The 19,137-nt window shown below is 36.2% G+C and overlaps 1 protein-coding gene across 1 annotated transcript; it reads left to right on the plus strand.

The window, feature by feature from the left end:
• Positions 1-2,165: 2,165 nt before the first annotated feature.
• On the plus strand, positions 2,166-18,568 carry LOC113061306 (transmembrane and coiled-coil domain protein 3-like). The gene is made up of 4 exons (XM_026230333.1): positions 2,166-2,428; positions 15,085-16,022; positions 16,459-16,594; positions 16,971-18,568. Exons 1-4 carry the CDS (start codon positions 2,366-2,368, stop codon positions 17,274-17,276), a joined length of 1,443 nt encoding a protein of 480 aa, XP_026086118.1. The 5' UTR covers positions 2,166-2,365; the 3' UTR covers positions 17,277-18,568.
• The last annotated feature ends 569 nt before the right edge of the window (positions 18,569-19,137 follow it).

The raw sequence follows: 19,137 nt of genomic DNA on the forward strand, positions 1-19,137 counted from the left end.
ATATGGCAACATTAGAACGTTTTCGAGAATGTGACCTGCCATGACAGGATGTCAGGAATTTTATGTCAATGGTACTTTATGAGCTGTTTCATTAAACAATCTTTTTGAAAGAACTAATTTGGAAAAATTGAGAGTTTAAATTCTTGGCTTTTCAGAATTAATTCCAGTTCTTCCAAGGCCAGTGTCTTATTATTTACCAAAGTTTCTGCATAACATTCTTAATAGGGGAAAAATGCTAATAATTGTCTTTATAATAGAATGTTGTTGTTTCTGTAGTATTGTAGATGGCTCTCCCTAGCTGTTTACAACATTGTTAAGTGTTTTTGAATGTTTTCACATTTAAGAATGGCCAATTACCAACTCAAAAACATAATGCAAGCATCAGTGTTTTTCTATAACCACATATTGCTTTAGCAATAGCTCCATCATTCTGCCCACAGAAGTAATGAATCAAACATTTTACTGTTTTATTCATGCCCTAAAGCAATGTTAAAACTATTCTGAATCTAGCACTCCCAAACTAGCATTTTCGAACCTGTTGACCCCCCCGTGACCTTCAGAACCATCAGAACTTTGCGCTTAAATGCGATTGACAATTCAACAGGGATTTGTGCACATAAAAATGAGATTATGTAGCATCACAGAAGGGCAGATGAGAATAATTGTAACAGTTCCTCTGGGAAACACATTACTAAACCCATTAAATTGAGTAAAGTAGCTTTGGTATATTATTTCATTATAATTTGTGCAGTTTGCTTAGCATAACTTTTATTATTAAACATTAAAATTATCTGGGTACTGATATTTTAATGTTCCTTTTTTGTTAACTCATGAAGTAAACAACAGATTAACAGTTAAATGTGGGTATATTCAGTAAACAATAGCTCTGACCTTGTGGTAATGACCTTTCACCATGACAAAACAGTCTATGTGTGTGTTTCTATGAGAGACAGTTGACACACCCAGAATGAGTTTGACGTAACTCTTTCAGACCAGAAGATGTTTAAAAATTCAGCACTCATTTGAAAAGGTTTCTCCTCTGAAACATTAATGCTGTAAGATATGATGGTTATTTATGGTTGGGGAGTTGGGACTATCGGGTGACGCGTTGTGAATTGCAGCTCCTGTCCAGGTGAGATAAATAATTACTTGACTAAGAGATGCTGTAAGTTTTTTATGATCACTCATGCTTGTTGAACATTTTAATCCTCAAGTTTTAATAGATGCTTATACTTGATTGGACATGACTTTTGGGGAAGAAAAGTTGTAAATCTTGTTAAAAATAGGAAATAAGTTTTGACAGTGGAAAATTTGTTTTATGAAACTACACACACACACACACACACACAGACACACACAAACACACACACACACACAGATATATATATATATATATATATATATATATATATATATATATATATATATATATATAATATATATATATATATATACACACACACTATCAGTCAAAAGACGGTAAGATTTTTTATGTTTTTAAAATCATTCTCTTCTGCTTACCTGTGTATTAATATATATTCTATTGAAATTATCTACAAAACATCTTTGTTTCAAAAGCCAAATGTTGAATCTTATTCTCATTTTAACAAAATTTTGGTATTTAATTTTAGTACACTTTTTTTATTTGATGCTTCATGGACACAGAACCAGTATTATTTTGTTTTACATTGTACACTTTTATTTTAATTTGTAATACGTTCTTATGACTTTTGTAATGTCTCTATTTAGCTTTCATTTATTTTTTATTTCAATTGTAGTTTTGGAAATTTGAGTACTTCACCTATATTATTATTATTATATTTAATATGTTATTATTTAGTAGTTGCTAAGGCAACATTTCTAAGTTTCTTAAAATAAATTTAAGCCTAAAAGGAGTTCACAATAAAATAAAATAAAAAAACACATAAAAAACATAAAGGAAAAAAAAGGGTAAGAATTACCAAAAACTGCATTTTTGATCAGATTAATACGAAAAAAAAAAATCATTAATTTTTCTCAATATATATAGAGCTACTTTAAAATGACATTTTTTATTTTGATGAAAGAAAAGAACACATTTGACCACCTGTTGTACCGCCCCTAAATGGCTGTGACGTAATGATGAGCTCGCGTCCAGCTCCTCCCCCCCCTCTCTCTCTCTCTCTCACCAGATAAGTGTGCTCGAGGGTTGAGTGGCTGTGACCGTGTGTGTGTGTGAGTGAATGTGTGTGTCGCGCAGATTACAAAGAGGAGTCCACGGACCGTGAGCGCGCGGCGGCGCCCCGCAACCTGCGACACAATGTAGCGAACCGAAATCGCACAAGAGAGTCTAGTTTGACCGGACCGGACCGAAGTGAAGTGAACTATGCCCAGCGCCGACAGAACTTTACCTGAACTCGAGAGGAACTCTTTCTTTCACTGCGAAATGGTAGTTATGCTTAAGTGTGTTTAATCCATCCATGCAGCGCGTTATCTAACCCTGACACTGTGCATGATATGTCTGGATATTGAATGAGCAAATGTGTTTCTGCTGTTTATGGCTCCGAAGAAGATGTTGTTTTTCTTGTTAAGCGTGCTTTTCTGAAATATCTTTAATTTTACTAATAATACTCCAACCAGCCTATTGTTTTGATGTAAACAATGGTTTTGTTACAGTGGTTCTGTTAACGTACCGCGATTTTACTGTCTTTTACATGCATGATATGGCACTGCTGTCGTGTTGTTTTATTTGCATAGTTATCATTACTGTGGTATTACAAGGTTTAAATCTATTAAGGGTATTTTATTAATGTGCATTGCATCTACAACCTTTATAATCTATATAGTAATATGATATCTCTGTTAAACCTCTAAAAATGGCAACATATACCTCAAAAAATAATTTACTGCTATTTTCCGAGACATTATGTCTTGGTTTCTTTCTTTTTTTTCTTTTTTTTTTCTAAATAGTTCTTTAATTCAAATATTATAGTTTGTAAATCTCATAAAAGTAACATTTACCTCAAGGTTAGTTGACATCCCTGGCATAGTACATTACCATTCAAAATTTGAGAATAGTAAGATTTTAAAAAACTAAAAGTAATTAATACGCAGAATAAAAAAAAAGTGACAGTGAATACATTTACATAATATCATGGTTTACACAAAAATATTGATTATATATAAGAAATGCTCATTGAATGTCAAATTGGCATATTAGAATGATTTCTGAAGGATCGGGAAAGTACAGGCTGCTGAAAATTCATCTTTGCCATTACAGGAATAAATAACAATTTAAAAACGTATGAAAACAGAAAACAATTATTTTAAATTTGTAATATTGCAATACTTTTACTGTATTTTTCATCAAATAAATGCAGCCTTGGAGGGCACAAGAGACTTTTCGACGTCTCTTACCGACTCCATATTTTTGAACAGTAGTGTTCATGCCCGATCCATTCCAGTTATTTGCATGATCTATGCACGATGCTCAAGCACGAAAAACAACAACAACAAAAATTCCAAAAGGAATGCCAGTGGAATTTCCATCATGAATTGGAACCAGTTCTAAAAGCACTAGATCTACTATTTGTTAAAAATCTCTTGGTTATTATAATTATTTCATTATTTTTATCTTTTTTTTTTTTTTGTAACTAGGTTACACTAGGTTGCACACACACGCCTAAACCACATTGAAATGCGATTGGAAACACTGGGGTGATGGTGGCCTGCTGGGGCATGTGCTCTGGTCTTGAGTCGGCTGTTGTAAGCAGAACAAGTGCTTCTGTGTCCAACCAACGTGTGTGTGTGTTTGTGTGTAGACCCCCGACCCCTGGCACCAAGACAATGTGTGTGCCAGACTGATGCTGTTGCCACTTTGTTAAAAGAACGTGTTGGTTTGCATTGCTAAACCTAAAGAGTATTTGTGCACTTTCAAGTGAAGTAAATGAGTGCATTAGCAGCACTGAATCAGTCTGTTTAAATGAGGTTCTTGGAGGAAACCCATTTACATGCTGTTAGCAGAGATGCAGGGTTAGAGGATGGAAGGGTCTCTGATTGTTTTGAATGTGTCTGCCAGTGCATTACTAAGCCTGGCGTTAATGGAGAGAAAGAACGTAAAACACATTCAATTAGCCTTTCGTTATTGAATTGCTTTACGTGTATGCTTTGACGTATCAAACGTGTTGCGTTAGTGAAGCTGCCTTTATGGATCTCCCCAGTGGCTGAAGTATTGATTAAATGACAGATCAAATGGAAACATATGTTGAGTTCATGTGACTAATGCTTAAGTGATGCTATACGAATTGGGTTTTGACACTTTGGGGCTCCTAAAAACACAAAAATAAACACATTTGCAGATCTATCATCTACCTGAATTGGTTTTATATTCATTTACTTGAATTTCAAAATGAACGTCTGATTCTTTGAACATTTTGGTCATGTAAAGCTGGCAGATATGTACATTTGTATTTCATACTTTGTGATGAGGGTTACAAAAAGTGATGTAACCATAAACAAAATATTAAAAAGTAATGTAACACTTTAGAAGAGTGAACAATTCTTACTTTTAACTAGTGGCTTATTAGCATGTCTATTATTAACATATTAGCTATTTATTAGTACTCATAAAGCACATATTGTACATGAGCATATTCTTAACAACTACTTTACTAACTATTAATAAACAGCAAATTAGAAGTTTATTGAGGCTGAAGTCATAGTTAATGGTTTGTTAATAGCAAGAATTGGCCCTTGTAATAAAGTGTGACCAATAATAAATGTAAAGACATTTATAAAAAAGAAATTTAATTAATTTAATTTATGCATTTAGCAGACACTTTTATCCAAAGCGACTTACAGTCATTCAGGCTAACATATTTTACCTAACATGTGTTCCCTGGGAATCGAACCCACAACCTTGCGCTGCTAACACAATGCTCTTCAACTTGAGCCAGAGGAACACAAAAGCAATGTACGAACACTAGTTCTTACAACATTAAAGAAATGTAATATTTTTGGTGTTTGGACCGGTGAAAATGTTGGCAGACTTGTAGAAATTATTATTTGTTATTTTTTTGAGGGAATTTCTCTCAATGGTGATTTTGTCATCATTTATATAATAAATAACATAATTATAATTTATATAATTTAATTTTTAATTTAATTTTAATTTAATTTATATGACTTACTACTGCATGCACGCAAACACGTGAGAATGAAGCTGTTGTTCTGGGGATGTTTTGGTGGTCATGGGTGTCCTGCATTCCTGTTGTTTCCAGGGTGACCTGTAGAATCCCCCTCAACCCCCTCACCAGCATGTGAAGCATGATGCAATGCTAAAAACACTAGAACGCTCCCATCAACGGTGCTGTTCACGTCAGATGTTTGCACTCCTGACACACTCTCTCAGTCTCACTCAGAGTTATTACTGTTTCCGTCTCTGTTGTGAAACTGTCCGATGTGGCCATAACTTACTGCTCTACTATTGTGTGTGTGTGTGTGTGTCACAAATAAGATCGTGGAACTGGCTGTGCCCCAGAGTGCTCTCTGCGAAGACAAGATTTGTGGATGAGGATGGATCTGGTATTTTATCTTCCTGCTATATTGGAAGAGATATAAGATGTGTGTAGTGTACTGGGGAAAAACAGATTAAAGGAATGTTCTGGGTTTAATAAAATTGAGCATCTGACATTGTTGATTTCTACAGAAAGCAATTGACGCATCACAGAGTTTGTAAAAGCAAACAAAAGGGGGCTTAATAGTAATGAGCTTACAATGGAAATATACAGGGAAAGGCTTTTCTTTGGAAAGCTAAAATATGTTTATTTTGTGAATTGATTTATGAGTGTAAAATTGCCTATTAATCTTGTACGCACAGAGTCATTTAACTCAAAATGTAAAGACATCAACCACACACATTTGCACAATATGGTTAGTTCAGGATGAATATGTCTTGTGGTGTGACCCTTCAAATAATTTTATATGAATATATGAAATTTAGCAATTCATTAAATTTGTTAAAAATACTTGGAAAAACAAAATGATTTAAGATGTGAGGAAAATGTTCATGCTTTTTATGCTCGGTTACACCACATGACATTTAGTCAACATTTATAAACCTTTCTTTGACAGTGATGGACGTTTTCATTTATTTATTGAATTATTCCAAAGTAATGCGAAACCAACACGAATGCATTTCTGAGAACTTGGCAAGTGTTTTGAAAAGGTCTCGAACTGAAAAACCAAAATAACCTTGATCTTTTGAGGTCACAGTACTTTTAAAAACATCCTGTTTCAGGCTTGTTGGTCTAAAATCAGCTTATATTAATGGATATGGGTATAATAATAATAATAATAATAATAATTCCTTACATTAATATAGCGCTTTTCTAAGCACTCGAAGTGCTTTACATTGTGAGGGGGTATCTCCTCATCCACCACAGCTAATGTTTTTATTACGTGATCGCTATTGCATTGTCTGTTAAACAGATAGTTTTTAACCTATATCACAGCACCGTCCACCTGTGAAGGATGTAGACACAATTATTAGCCAATCATAGTGGCTGTTTACTCTGAGTCTACAATCCGCCACACCTATTCAAACAGAGCATTGTGATGAGGGGGTCAAAACAAACAGAAAACAGCCTATAACTTCTTAATAGTTTTTTTTTTTATGTAAAAAAAAAATCTTGATAACATTATAAGCGGACCTCAAAGATCTGCACAAAAAAAACAGTTAGTGAGTCGTTTACATTTTTTTCGGTCAGTTTATTTTAAAGTCCAATTCTCGCTTTTAAAGCATTAACTATGATTTTTGTCACTCTGTTTAATTATGCCATGTAAGCAAGGTTTATTTTCTTTGTAAATGTGCATACATGAAGCGTTTCAGTTCTTGAGTGAGGACGGATAAGGTACAGGAAGTTAATTATGATATCACGTCATTGAATTTTTTATGTCTGTGCATGTGCTTCTTTAAATGGCCATTATGTGAAATACATTTGCTCGTGTGTTTTAGAGAAGTTTGAACATAGTTTTGAAGGCAAACATGTCTTTGCCCTCTGGCTTGGAGTTTCTATGAAGTTAGTCACGTGACAAGCAGACAGAGCAAGTTTCTGCAGGACGCACATGCTGGACACACCCGAGTATCTACTGTATGTGTGTCTTCATGCAGATACGTGTTCACAGACAACAGTGTGATAACAGACAGCTTCTGACCTGTCGTATTTACACAAAGAATTTAAGGCACAGTTATTTCTTGTGTCCCAGAGTGCTTTACTTTTTTGTATTTACAGTTACTTTAGAGTGCCACATGCCTCTGTTTTTACTTTTGAGACTGCAATTCTACAGGTAAAGGCTTAAATGATCTCTTCAATTTAAATGAGCTTGTTTCTCTATAGTATTGAAGAAACTATGGGTTTCAGTGTCAGATCCTGATATGAGATGAACTGACCTCATTATAGTGTGATAGTTTATTGCTCTTCATGTAAGAGGGCTTCTGCATAAACACTGCTTATTCTTCTCTGTGTAGATAAAATATATATTTCTTATTATAAAAGTGGTTTAGAAGAGCAGTGAGAGATTTTCTCTCTTTTGCTGTTTGATTAACATGAATGACACTTTAAGAGCTGCCCAGATCCAATATACTGTTATACATGTGTTTGCTTTCACTTAAGAGCAAAATGACTGTGATGACAAGCATACTTGCAGAGATGGGTGTTTTAACACATACAAGTGTGTGTATAAACACTCAAGGGCTATAAAGCGGCACAAATAACTCCGTGGTCAATACTTTCATAGTCTATGAGCACCTCTGACAGTGCTCAGAAACACTTTCTCAGTTTTTTTTTTTGTTACTTCCTTTTACAGTTTACAATTATTACAACATAACTGTTTCCTGCAGCATATTCCACAGTTGGAGAAGAAAGCCCTGGATGCCAAAGACATGCAGTTATCCACACAAATGGACATTTCAACCAGGACCTTTTTTGACTCTTTTTTTAGTACTTAATGCAAACCAGTTTGATGCTTGCTTCCCTTTGCCCTTTGCTTGAATTTGGCTGTTTAGTGTGCAGTTTTGCTATTGGTTTTATCACATTACCTCTAAGGGGGTGGGGTTGGGGATGGGAGGTGGAGTCAGAAGAAAGTGAGTGAACACATCTTTGGGCTTTTGTTTGTGGGAATTATGTTTTGGACTTTGTGCCTAGTAGCTTCTATATGTAATGCTAAATAATAATAATGACTAATGACAATCAATATACAACATATATTTGTTGCGTTATCCTCTGACTTGACGCAAAAACAAAGGCTGCAACCAAACTTGCCTATTTCCCAACTATATAGACGAAAAATTGATGTGAAAAGAAAATTCACAGTATTCTTAAATTACTACGACTTAAGACATATTACTTCCAGCGAGATACTGAGGTGTGCATTCAATAGACACTTTATTATACCACAAGGCCATAGTAGATGAGTCTGAAATGGCGGTAAAGCGATGCAACTGAGTGTCAGGACAATGACAACAAGAGGTCGATTTGTACTATAGACAATCTCACTATATAAAACATTGTTTTCAGCCGTTGCGAAGTAAATAATAAGTACGTTCTAAAGAGAGTATGTGATTTGTATTTATGTTTTTTATTTTATTTATAATAAGCAGTTTTTACAATTAAATTGCAGTTTTTACAATTAAAATGAACTGTATTTTGATAAAACATTAAGATGTGACAAGCACTATTGTTTTGTTCAGTATGTAGGATGATGCAAATTTGTGTCGGAAACCCTGTAAAGTATGCATAGTCACACCACCTGTGTATGCAGTTTAACCAGTTCAATCTGATCGTTTATCTTTAGGGGATTGCCAGTAGAAAAACTTGTTCCACTACAACTGTCCCAGCCTTTGAACGTTAGATTTCAGATTACATTTGAGTTTACAAAACACTGGTTTCCCTTTTCGGGCTGAAAACTGACACTCTTACTCTCTGTGTTGTGTGTGTAATAAGAGAAGTGTGTATGCAGCTGCATCTGGGATGTCAAAATACAAATTAATTGTGTCAGAAACCGCCATCTCAGCCCTTTGTTTTTTTTTTTCACTTCCTCATTTTCTCATTTTATCTGGCACTCAAACTATGTTAAATGCAAATGATAAGTGCTTTTTTGTGGTCTGCTTGTTTGAGTGTGTCAGAAAGGAAATTCCATTGGCGTTTTGATTTGAATTTCATGTAGTTTCATTTCAACAGTGTTCTTTCTGTAGACATCAGCATTATGTAAAGCATGTGAACAAGCATCGCACAAGGGTTTTATAAGTCTTCTGTGTACAGAGCTGTTCTGTGCTCAGAGGCTGAGAGCTCTTCACATGATAGGCCCGCTGTGAGGTCACTTCCACTGGCCACATGCTAACTCTAATCTTTTTATCTTAACCCCTCTCTCTCTCTCTCTCTCTCTCTCTCTCTCTCTCTCTCCAGTAATAATCAAGGGTTGGATTATACAATCTCAGTACACACATTCCTTGTTCAGTTTAGTTCAGTAGGGGTGTAAACCTCAGTCAGGCGTTAGGTTTACAGAGAATAACATGATGTACTTGTAATATGTAAACTAACAGGTTTGTTAAGATCAGAGGGAGATTCTGTTCATATATATGTGCATGCGTAATTGTTGTTATGTGGAATTATTATAATGCTTTATAGTGAAGTTAAAAATAATTGGGGAAAAGAAATATGACTCAGACATGTGATAGACAGAGTTCATTTAGATACATTATTATGTTTTAAGGTTATTTTAAAGGATTAGTTTTGAACTTAAACGCCATGTTCATCCAAGATGTTGATGTTTTTCTTTCTTCAGTCAAAAATACATTAATTACAGGAAAAATTCCAGGATTTGACTCCATATAGTAGAATTCAATGGGGAGCAGTGGGATGAAGGTCCAAATCGCATTTTCAAGCTGAGGAATAAGGGTTTTATATCTAGCGGAATTTGATCTGTGATGCTTGTCCACAGCTTTATGCAGTCACATTTGAATGGTCATGCGTGACCCAGGCAGAAGTAGTAACAAGCTCCATCTGATTTTCTTCTTAACACTGTAAAAAAGAATTTGAGTCAACTTCAAATAATGTGTTACCCCGCTAACTTTTTTGAGTCGCGTAAACTTATTTTAAACTAAAAGATATTTTAGTTGACTAGACCAGGGGTGGCCTGAATAGAAAGCTACCGAAAGGTGAGTTTTAATTAGTGTTGGAGCAGAACTCCTGGACTAGACAAAACGTTTAAGTCAGTGGGGTAACAAAATATTTTAAGTTGAAACTATTATTATTATATTATTATGGTCACACTTGACCATTCCAACATGACTACATAACACACAAGACCAAGCTAGTGCAAGAAATTATTAGGCAATTTTTATTCTGGAAGTGAACTCATCCTTTAAGTATTTAAGATTATCATCCAAGAAAAAAAGTTATATGCCAATATTTTTAAAGAAATCTGCATGTAAAAAAAACAAAAGACAAATTCCAGATTGCACAAATTACTGATGACGTAAATCAGACGCCAGGTGTGTGTGTCACAGGAAGGAGAAAGTAAGGAAGGTTAGATGAGCAGACACGTTAGATCTGACTGACCTAGTTCTCCAGAGCACCGTTTCTGCCCTGAAGACACGGATACAGTCTGGTCAAAGTTAGAAGAGGTTCAGAGTTGCTTCAGTGACACATGCGCAAACATGATTAGAGCTCTTTCACAAGCATTAATCATTAAACGCCATTTGACAAGAAAAGTCGTGCTCTTTTAACCTGTGACAGTCCAAATAAGTGGATGATATTGAACTCTTTTGATATTAACAGCATCATAATTGTTCTTCCTTTGCAGATTAAGTGAACATATTCGATTTGAAAAATGTTTTGATTGATGCACGTATTGAATAAAATAATGAACGTATCTGGTGTCAAAATTATGATTCACCAGAAGGTTTTTTTTTTTTTTTTTGAATTATTTCTTTTCAGATTCATGAACTTCAAGCCACTAATGCTTGAGTTGACATGTTGTCTGCATATGCTTGTATTATCTTCCCTCTGCTTGACTGCAGTTCGAGTCATAAAAGCCTCTGTCCCTGATCTCTGTCGGCCTGTTACCGCTTCATGGCTAGCTGCCATGGTAACAGACTTAATTTCATTGCAAATATCTGACATTTGGACATTTGAATTAAGTTTTATATAAGCGTACACAAATAATTCACCACTAAGAGCTGATAATAATAAGTATTTTGCTCTGAAAAGAGCTTTTCTAAAGCTAGCGATGGCTCATATGTTTGAAAACTGCAGCCTCCATCTGTCTCTTGTTAGTGTTGTTTGTACGTGTTGAGATGCTGAATGTAGCTCTTAGTAAGGCTCGAGCGTGGCCTGATGAAAATGAACCATCTTCACAATCCTGTAGAAGAGATGATTCATCCCGGGCAATTTAAAGGGCTAATTCAACCAAAATTACTTAGTGTCACCATTTATTCATCCTCATGTCATTTCGGTATTTTTCATCTTGTTAGCTATTAATTTGTTTCCACTTTAGCTCAAAAATCGACTGTCTGCTTCAAATAATTCATTTAAAGCACCATCTCTGATTTGTATAGAGCTGCTGGGAAGAAATTTAGCCCAACAACAGAAGGGTTTTCAGAATTGAAAATGAATTAATCATTTAAATTCTAAAACTATCAAAATGCTTTAAAAGTTATGAGGTCTTTATGCACTACTTTTGTAGTCTTTTTGGGGCTTGACAGTTGAAATCAGCATCCGTTTTAGCACCTGGGACATTATTTAGTAAATATATCATTTTGTGTTGCATGGAAGATTAATGTGAGTTTGACATGATTGAGTAAAGGCCCAAAACATCATTAAGTAGGGTCCTTGAACATTTGAAATCTACCTTAAATGATTTATTTCTATGGACTGATATTGCTTAAGACTTTAGGGGATGTTCACCATTCGTTTTTCCATTCCAGTGTGCCAATTTTTGTACATTGTTTTTCTAGATAAATACGTATGTACAGTATTGTTCAAAATAATAGCAGTACAATGTGACTAACCAGAATAATCAAGGTTTTTCGTATATTTTTTTATTGCTACGTGGCAAACAAGTTACCAGTAGGTTCAGTAGATTCTCAGAAAACAAATGAGACCCAGCATTCATGATATGTACGCTCTTAAGGCTGTGCAATTGGGCAATTAGTTGAATTAGTTGAAAGGGGTGTGTTCAAAAAAATAGCAGTGTGGCATTCAATCACTGAGGTCATCAATTTTGTGAAGAAACAGGTGTGAATCAGGTGGCCCCTATTTAAGGATGAAGCCAACACTTGTTGAACATGCATTTGAAAGCTGAGGAAAATGGGTCGTTCAAGACATTGTTCAGAAGAACAGCGTACTTTGATTAAAAAGTTGATTAGAGAGGGGAAAACCTATAAAGAGGTGCAAAAAATGATAGGCTGTTCAGCTAAAATGATCTCCAATGCCTTAAAATGGAGAGCAAAACCAGAGAGACGTGGAAGAAAATGGAAGACAACCATCAAAATGGATAGAAGAATAACCAGAATGGCAAAGGCTCAGCCAATGATCACCTCCAGGATGATCAAAGACAGTCTGGAGTTACCTGTAAGTACTGTGACAGTTAGAAGACGTCTGTGTGAAGCTAATCTATTTTCAAGAATCCCCCGCAAAGTCCCTCTGTTAAAAAAAAGGCATGTGCAGAAGAGGTTACAATTTGCCAAAGAACACATCAACTGGCCTAAAGAGAAATGGAGGAACATTTTGTGGACTGATGAGAGTAAAATTGTTCTTTTTGGGTCCAAGGGCCACAGGCAGTTTGTGAGACGACCCCCAAACTCTGAATTCAAGCCACAGTACACAGTGAAGACAGTGAAGCATGGAGGTGCAAGCATCATGATATGGGCATGTTTCTCCTACTATGGTGTTGGGCCTATTTATCGCATACCAGGGATCATGGATCAGTTTGCATATGTTAAAATACTTGAAGAGGTCATGTTGCCCTATGCTGAAGAGGACATGCCCTTGAAATGGTTGTTTCAACAAGACAATGACCCAAAACACACTAGTAAACGGGCAAAGTCTTGGTTCCAAACCAACAAAATTAATGTTATGGAGTGGCCAGCCCAATCTCCAGACCTTAATCCAATTGAGAACTTGTGGGGTGATATCAAAAATGCTGTTTCTGAAGCAAAACCAAGAAATGTGAATGAATTGTGGAATGTTGTTAAAGAATCATGGAGTGGAATAACAGCTGAGAGGTGCCACAAGTTGGTTGACTCCATGCCACACAGATGTCAAGCAGTTTTAAAAAACTGTGGTCATACAACTAAATATTAGTTTAGTGATTCACAGGATTGCTAAATCCCAGAAGAAAAAAAAATGTTTGTACAAAATAGTTTTGAGTTTGTACAGTCAAAGGTAGACACTGCTATTTTTTTGAACACACCCCTTTCAACTAATTGCCCAATTGCACAGCCTTAAGAGCGTGCATATCATGAATGCTGGGTCTTGTTTGTTTTCTGAGAATCTACTGAACCTACTGGTAACTTGTTTACCACGTAGCAATAAAAAATATACTAAAAACCTTGATTATTCTGGTTAGTCACATTGTACTGCTATTATTTTGAACAATACTGTATGACCATTGCGCTTGCGTCATGCATCTTTTGCAGCATCTTGCACATGAATGCCAAATTTTTCAGAGGTCGTGTCAAGTTAAATAAAATAAAAAAAAATTAGCTTCTAGATGAAACGCTGCTTATCAATGGCAGTTCCAAAACAGTGGATCAATCAGAAGACCACGGAGGCGGGGCCAGCTTTGTGAGCTTTTGTTTGTTGTTTTTGTTTCTGTTATTGCACCACGTTTCAAAGTGGAGTGCTGCACTATTGTAAAAAACTTATTCGACGCAAAGACGCATTTTGTGTTAACGGCACCTTAACACTTGGATCTCTGACCCAGTTGGTTTGCTCGCTTCCATGGCTCCAGTACACTGTTTTTTACACCAACTGGCAACCTGGAGTGTCGAAATACTATTGGGGAAAATTGGTTGTGGGCGGAATCACACATTTAAGAAGAAGAATAACTGGCTGTGCCATTGTTTTTCAGAGAAACAAGAAAACTAATTTAGCGTGTTTCTTAATTATCTGCGAATGTATATATTTTGTATGCTTTAGTACAGTCAAAAAAATGACATACAGTAAATTTTTTGAGTGGGTACCAAAGTGCAGTGTGCATGCAGAACATGAAAGGTCCACTGGACCACTGCATTGCCCTGAAAATTGTTTTTGGACTAACTACCCTTTTAGTTTGCCTGAATGAATTTATGTTCTTCAGGACCCTGGGGATGGCTTATTATTGTCAACCCATTTCACAGGATTGTAAAGTGACCTTATGAAGGGCTTCATTCATTTCCTCATTCTGAGAGGAATTTCTTCCACTCCATTTGGTCCACGGCTTATTTCAGTCAAAAAATTGTTGACCCAAATCTTTATTTACTACTATAGGTACACAATAACCATTTCCTTCATCTATAGTCGTTATTTTGCATGTACAGGACAAGTGGATATTTTTTGAATGGGAAAGTGAAAGAGAATTTTACTGCTAGTTAAAACGTTTAGTGCTTCTCTAGTAACAGAAAATAATGAGAGAAGCAGCAAACTTTGGAAAGAATGTCTCTGATTTTATTACATTGTTATGATTATGGATAATATGTTGACAGTAACAAGTCCATAAGAAATCTCTGTGTGAGAGAGATGAAAATTCAAAACAAGTTAGCCAACGGAAATAGTTTTAAATGTTAACAGCCCTAGAGTGTCTTATTGTTTTAATATTATAAAAAAAAAAAAATCTGGACAAGTAAACCTTTATTACTTGGACTAATGAATGAGCGATTAACCTGTCAAAACAATTTGATTAACGAGCCCTGCATTGGAGAAATTCTGAACCATTATGTAGCTAAAGACATCTATCAAATGTATTGTTATTATTTTGGCCAGTACTAAACACAAGCTCTTTGTGTGACACTTTATTGTATCCATTCTAAAATGATTAATTTTAGTCTCTCTCCATTCTTTTCAGGCAGAGAGAGGTGGTGATGTGAACACCCTCAGCGTGCCAATGGTCATGCGTAGAGGAGGTTCAGAGACTTGTTTAGATCTGGATTCTAATCTGGTGGTACGGGACACCCCACGATCACGCGCTGGTCTGAACACCCTACAGCAGAAAGTGCTGAAAGTGAAAGAGCAGCTGAGAATTGAGCAAAATTTACAGGATGAGAACGTGGCTGAGTATCTCAAACTCATTAACAGTGCCGACAAGCAGCAGAGCAGCCGCATCAAACAGGTGTTTGAGAAAAAGAACCAGAAAACGGCACACAATATCGCTCAGCTTCAGAAGAAGCTAGAGCAGTATCAACGCAAGCTGAAGGAGTGGGACCTCTCAAATTTGACCAAACACATGCCACCACACTCCAAAGAAAATGAGCTGCTCAAAGACAACCCCAAGGACAGTGTGGTCACAGGAAGTGGGCACCACTCACATTTGGAGAAAGTCAAAACTATCGGTCCGGGAGTTTCACTGTCGCCACCGTTCTTCTTCAGCAAGTCCAAAGGGATTGCAAACCTCATTCGCAACAAATTTGGTAGCGCGGACAACATTGCACACCTGAAGAGTACCATGGAGACAGGAAGTGGGCTGCAGGTGGAAGGGGGGGCCCGAAATCTGAGCGGCAGCGCCACCATAACCCCTAAACCAAAATATCCAAGCGATGACGAGTGCTCCACAGAGACGTCAATGTCCATTGAGAGTAATGGTCATGTGACTGGATCAGGTGTGCCAGGGTCTGGGAGAGAAGAGGGCCAAGGGGAAAACAGCAGCCGGCTGGTGGAAGCCTGGGAGGAGATCAGGGACCTGAGAGAAGCTCAGAATCTACTGTCAGAAGACATTGACACGCTGAAGACCCAGTTTAGATGTGAATTTGACAGTATTATGCAAACACTACAAGAGGAGCGATTCAGGTAAATAGTCTTGGTAACACATGAAGTGTTCTGGATAAAGATCTTTTTGCTGATACAAAAAGAACCAATCAGCTGCGCCATGTGAATAATGATGTCTTTACGTCAGCCTGCGCCAATCTAGAGTTTCACGATAGAACTTTGGATTTATAATGTTGTTTCTAAAATCCACTTGAAGCCCTTTTAGTGTTCTATTTAATTAGGACGAAAAAATAGGTTACATTTTATAATATCCACCTTTCATCTTTCATTATTGGCCATATCATGCAAGTAATTATCAGCATGAATACCAAATATCATCGGCTCCCATGTGTCTTGTGACCATTTGTGGCATGTTGGGACATCAGCACGCCACTCAACATAAGCCGGGTCTTTCAACTCTTCATTTCCACTCTGTATTTCTCACACACTCTCCCTAATTGATATTCTTCTGTATTAGGTGTGAGCGGTTGGAAGAACAGCTGAACGACCTCACAGAGCTCCATCAAAATGAAACTGGAAACCTCAAACTGGAGCTAGCCAGCATTGAAGAGAAGATGGCCTATCAAGCTAATGAACGAGCACGGGATATACAGGTACAGACCTACACAAAAACACTCAAATACGCTTATGTAAAGTGCTGAATAAAAGGAATACTATGTTACTCTAATCGTGATAAAACAATGAAGTTATCTTTTCAATGTTAATTTGAGCTTTAATCCGAACCAGCCACAACCACAACATCCCGCGGTAAAATCTCACTCCACTTAACTGTATCTAGACACCAAATATTCTGACTTTGATAGTGACGGAACTTGGAGCATACGTTTTCTGTAGATCTTCACCAATGCAAAAGTGCTCCATAATCCCTCAAGGAGCCCTTATATTAAAGATCCGCAATCTTTTTGAACCGCTGCTTGGACAATCGGATTAAAAAACTGGAGTTGTGTATCTTTCTCTTCCACTCCGCAGGATGCTTTAGAAGTTTGTCAGACGCGAGTGAGTAAGTTGGAGTTACAGCAGCAGCAGCAGCAGCAGGTTGTGCAGTTGGAAAGCGCCGACGCCAAAGTGCTGCTGGGAAAATGCATCAACATCATGCTGGCCATCGTCACCGTGATCTTGGTGTGCGTCTCCACTGCTGCTAAGTTTTCCGCTCCACTGATGCGGAGTCGTCTACACATGTTCGGGACTTTCGTATGCGTGTGTCTGCTGCTGTATAGCTGGAGCAACTGGGAGCATCTGCAGTGTGCAATAGAACGAATGCTGCTGCCCAGATGAGGGACGCGAAACATGCATGTTCAGTGATTTTATCCTCCTGGGATCTTCCCTTCATAATGTGACTGTCCCAAGACAATGGCTTTAACACGTTCTTTCGTTTCTTCTTTTTTTTTGGTCTGTTGTGTTTTTGTGTGTTTGTGAAAGAGTATTCATGATGTACTGTAGCAGAAACGGATCCACCTCTGTGACTATACTGTGTTATCTCAAATAACTTTGTTATATAATATTTCATCCTGTAATCATAAGAACAAAATATTTTGCGTAAAGAACATGAAGAATAATTAAGAGACCATAGATTTATTATTATTATTTTTTTTTTTTTACTGTGACATTATTGTCATGATTTTTTCATGGGTGGTTTACTTTTGAGGAATTCTCATTATTATTATTATTATTATTCTCAATGTTCTTCATTATTCTCATTAGTCTTATTACTGTGATGTATTTGATTTGAAAACAATATTTTTTTTCTCTAATTTTTTATAATACGATTTGTATTGCAGTAATGAGAATGAGAATGCAAAAAAGGTAACAGTCTTAAAAAAATGCTTGATTCTTTATGCAGTAAAATGTATGCTTATTTTTTTTTATTTTTAATGTTAAAATAGAGAACAAATACGGACATGTTTTAGACACAGTTTTATCTGTTTACTGTTTTCTAGCATTATTTGTACTACTGAAATGGCCTGAAGTTCTTTTCACTAGCACTTTAAACACAGTGCCCAGGTTTATGAGATTCTGTGTGGGGCTTTTTTTAATTTAATTGTATTATTATTCTTTAGTCTGAGAAGTGGTTCTCTGTACTGACCACAGAAGATGGAAACACTGTCTTTTTGTTTGTTGTGTAATAGAAATGCCTTGGGGTTATAGAAACTAGAACATAAGAAGGACACAAATTTCAAACAAAAAGGAAAAAAGCTTATGTAACATATTCTGAACTGTTCCTCATTGGAGTTAGAATTACTATTTTTATATACATTTTTTTTTAATTTGCTTTGTTTAATGTATAATTGAATGATTCCCACCATGCAAACTGATTTCAGCATCATTACCACTGTCTGTTTGAGTGTGTGCCTGTCTGTGATTTTGACTGAAGATTGTATAAGCCACTAAATCTGAATTTACCCATCAACCTGAACTAAAATGTGGTGTGTAAATAGAGTTTTAGAGGCCTTTTTACCTTTAAGCATGGGGAAAGTGATTTTATTTTATACAGTGTCCATGTGGTAGGAGACTGGTCTGGTCTTAAATATGGTCTAAACCTAAAATAAACGGCCTCATTTTTACTGAAATTTGACTTTGTTGATTCTTTATTTACTCAACCACCAGATGAATTTCTCAGTGGATGGAACCATTTAGTTCTTTCTTCTAACTATTTCTTGTTCAATTGTAGTTGTTCAGTTCAATATTTATATTACACTGCCTGTGCTGTTTGACATTAAGTTACCTGACACATAATCCTTTGCGAGGCCTGAAGTGAAGCGTTAAATGTCTTTCATTATTTTTTAAAGGTCACTGATAACGCGTTTGCTTCAGAAAAAAATCTTGATGCCGCCCTCTTGTGGTTGATGAAGGAAAACCAGCAAAGGACCAGCATAAACCAGCAAAGGGCCAGCATCAAAACATGGTCCGTGTACTTGTGGGCCAACGGATTTTCAAAAAGATTATTTTTGGATTATTCAAAACATACCTAACCAGCATATGCTGTTTTGTTTTTTCAGCAGGGTCACCATCAAAATCGATAAAATCTTGTTTGGACAAGTTAGAGAAGGCTTAATTTATAAATTCAGTTGGCTCAAGCTTTATTAAATGATCATTGTATGATCAATTAACAATTAACACAATTAATATTGAATAAACA

This window comes from Carassius auratus, chromosome 4 (genome assembly GCF_003368295.1).
Source record: "Carassius auratus strain Wakin chromosome 4, ASM336829v1, whole genome shotgun sequence".
Lineage (NCBI taxonomy): Eukaryota > Metazoa > Chordata > Actinopteri > Cypriniformes > Cyprinidae > Carassius > Carassius auratus.

Bases quoted from the DNA above. Each gene is read 5' to 3' on its own strand.
- LOC113061306 (XM_026230333.1), top strand. From the start codon at position 2,366: ATGCCCAGCGCCGACAGAACTTTACCTGAACTCGAGAGGAACTCTTTC. The intron at 2,429-15,084 runs GTAGTTATGCTT...CATTCTTTTCAG, and splicing joins CTTTCTTTCACTGCGAAATG to GCAGAGAGAGGTGGTGATGT. The intron at 16,595-16,970 runs GTACAGACCTAC...TCCACTCCGCAG, and splicing joins AACGAGCACGGGATATACAG to GATGCTTTAGAAGTTTGTCA.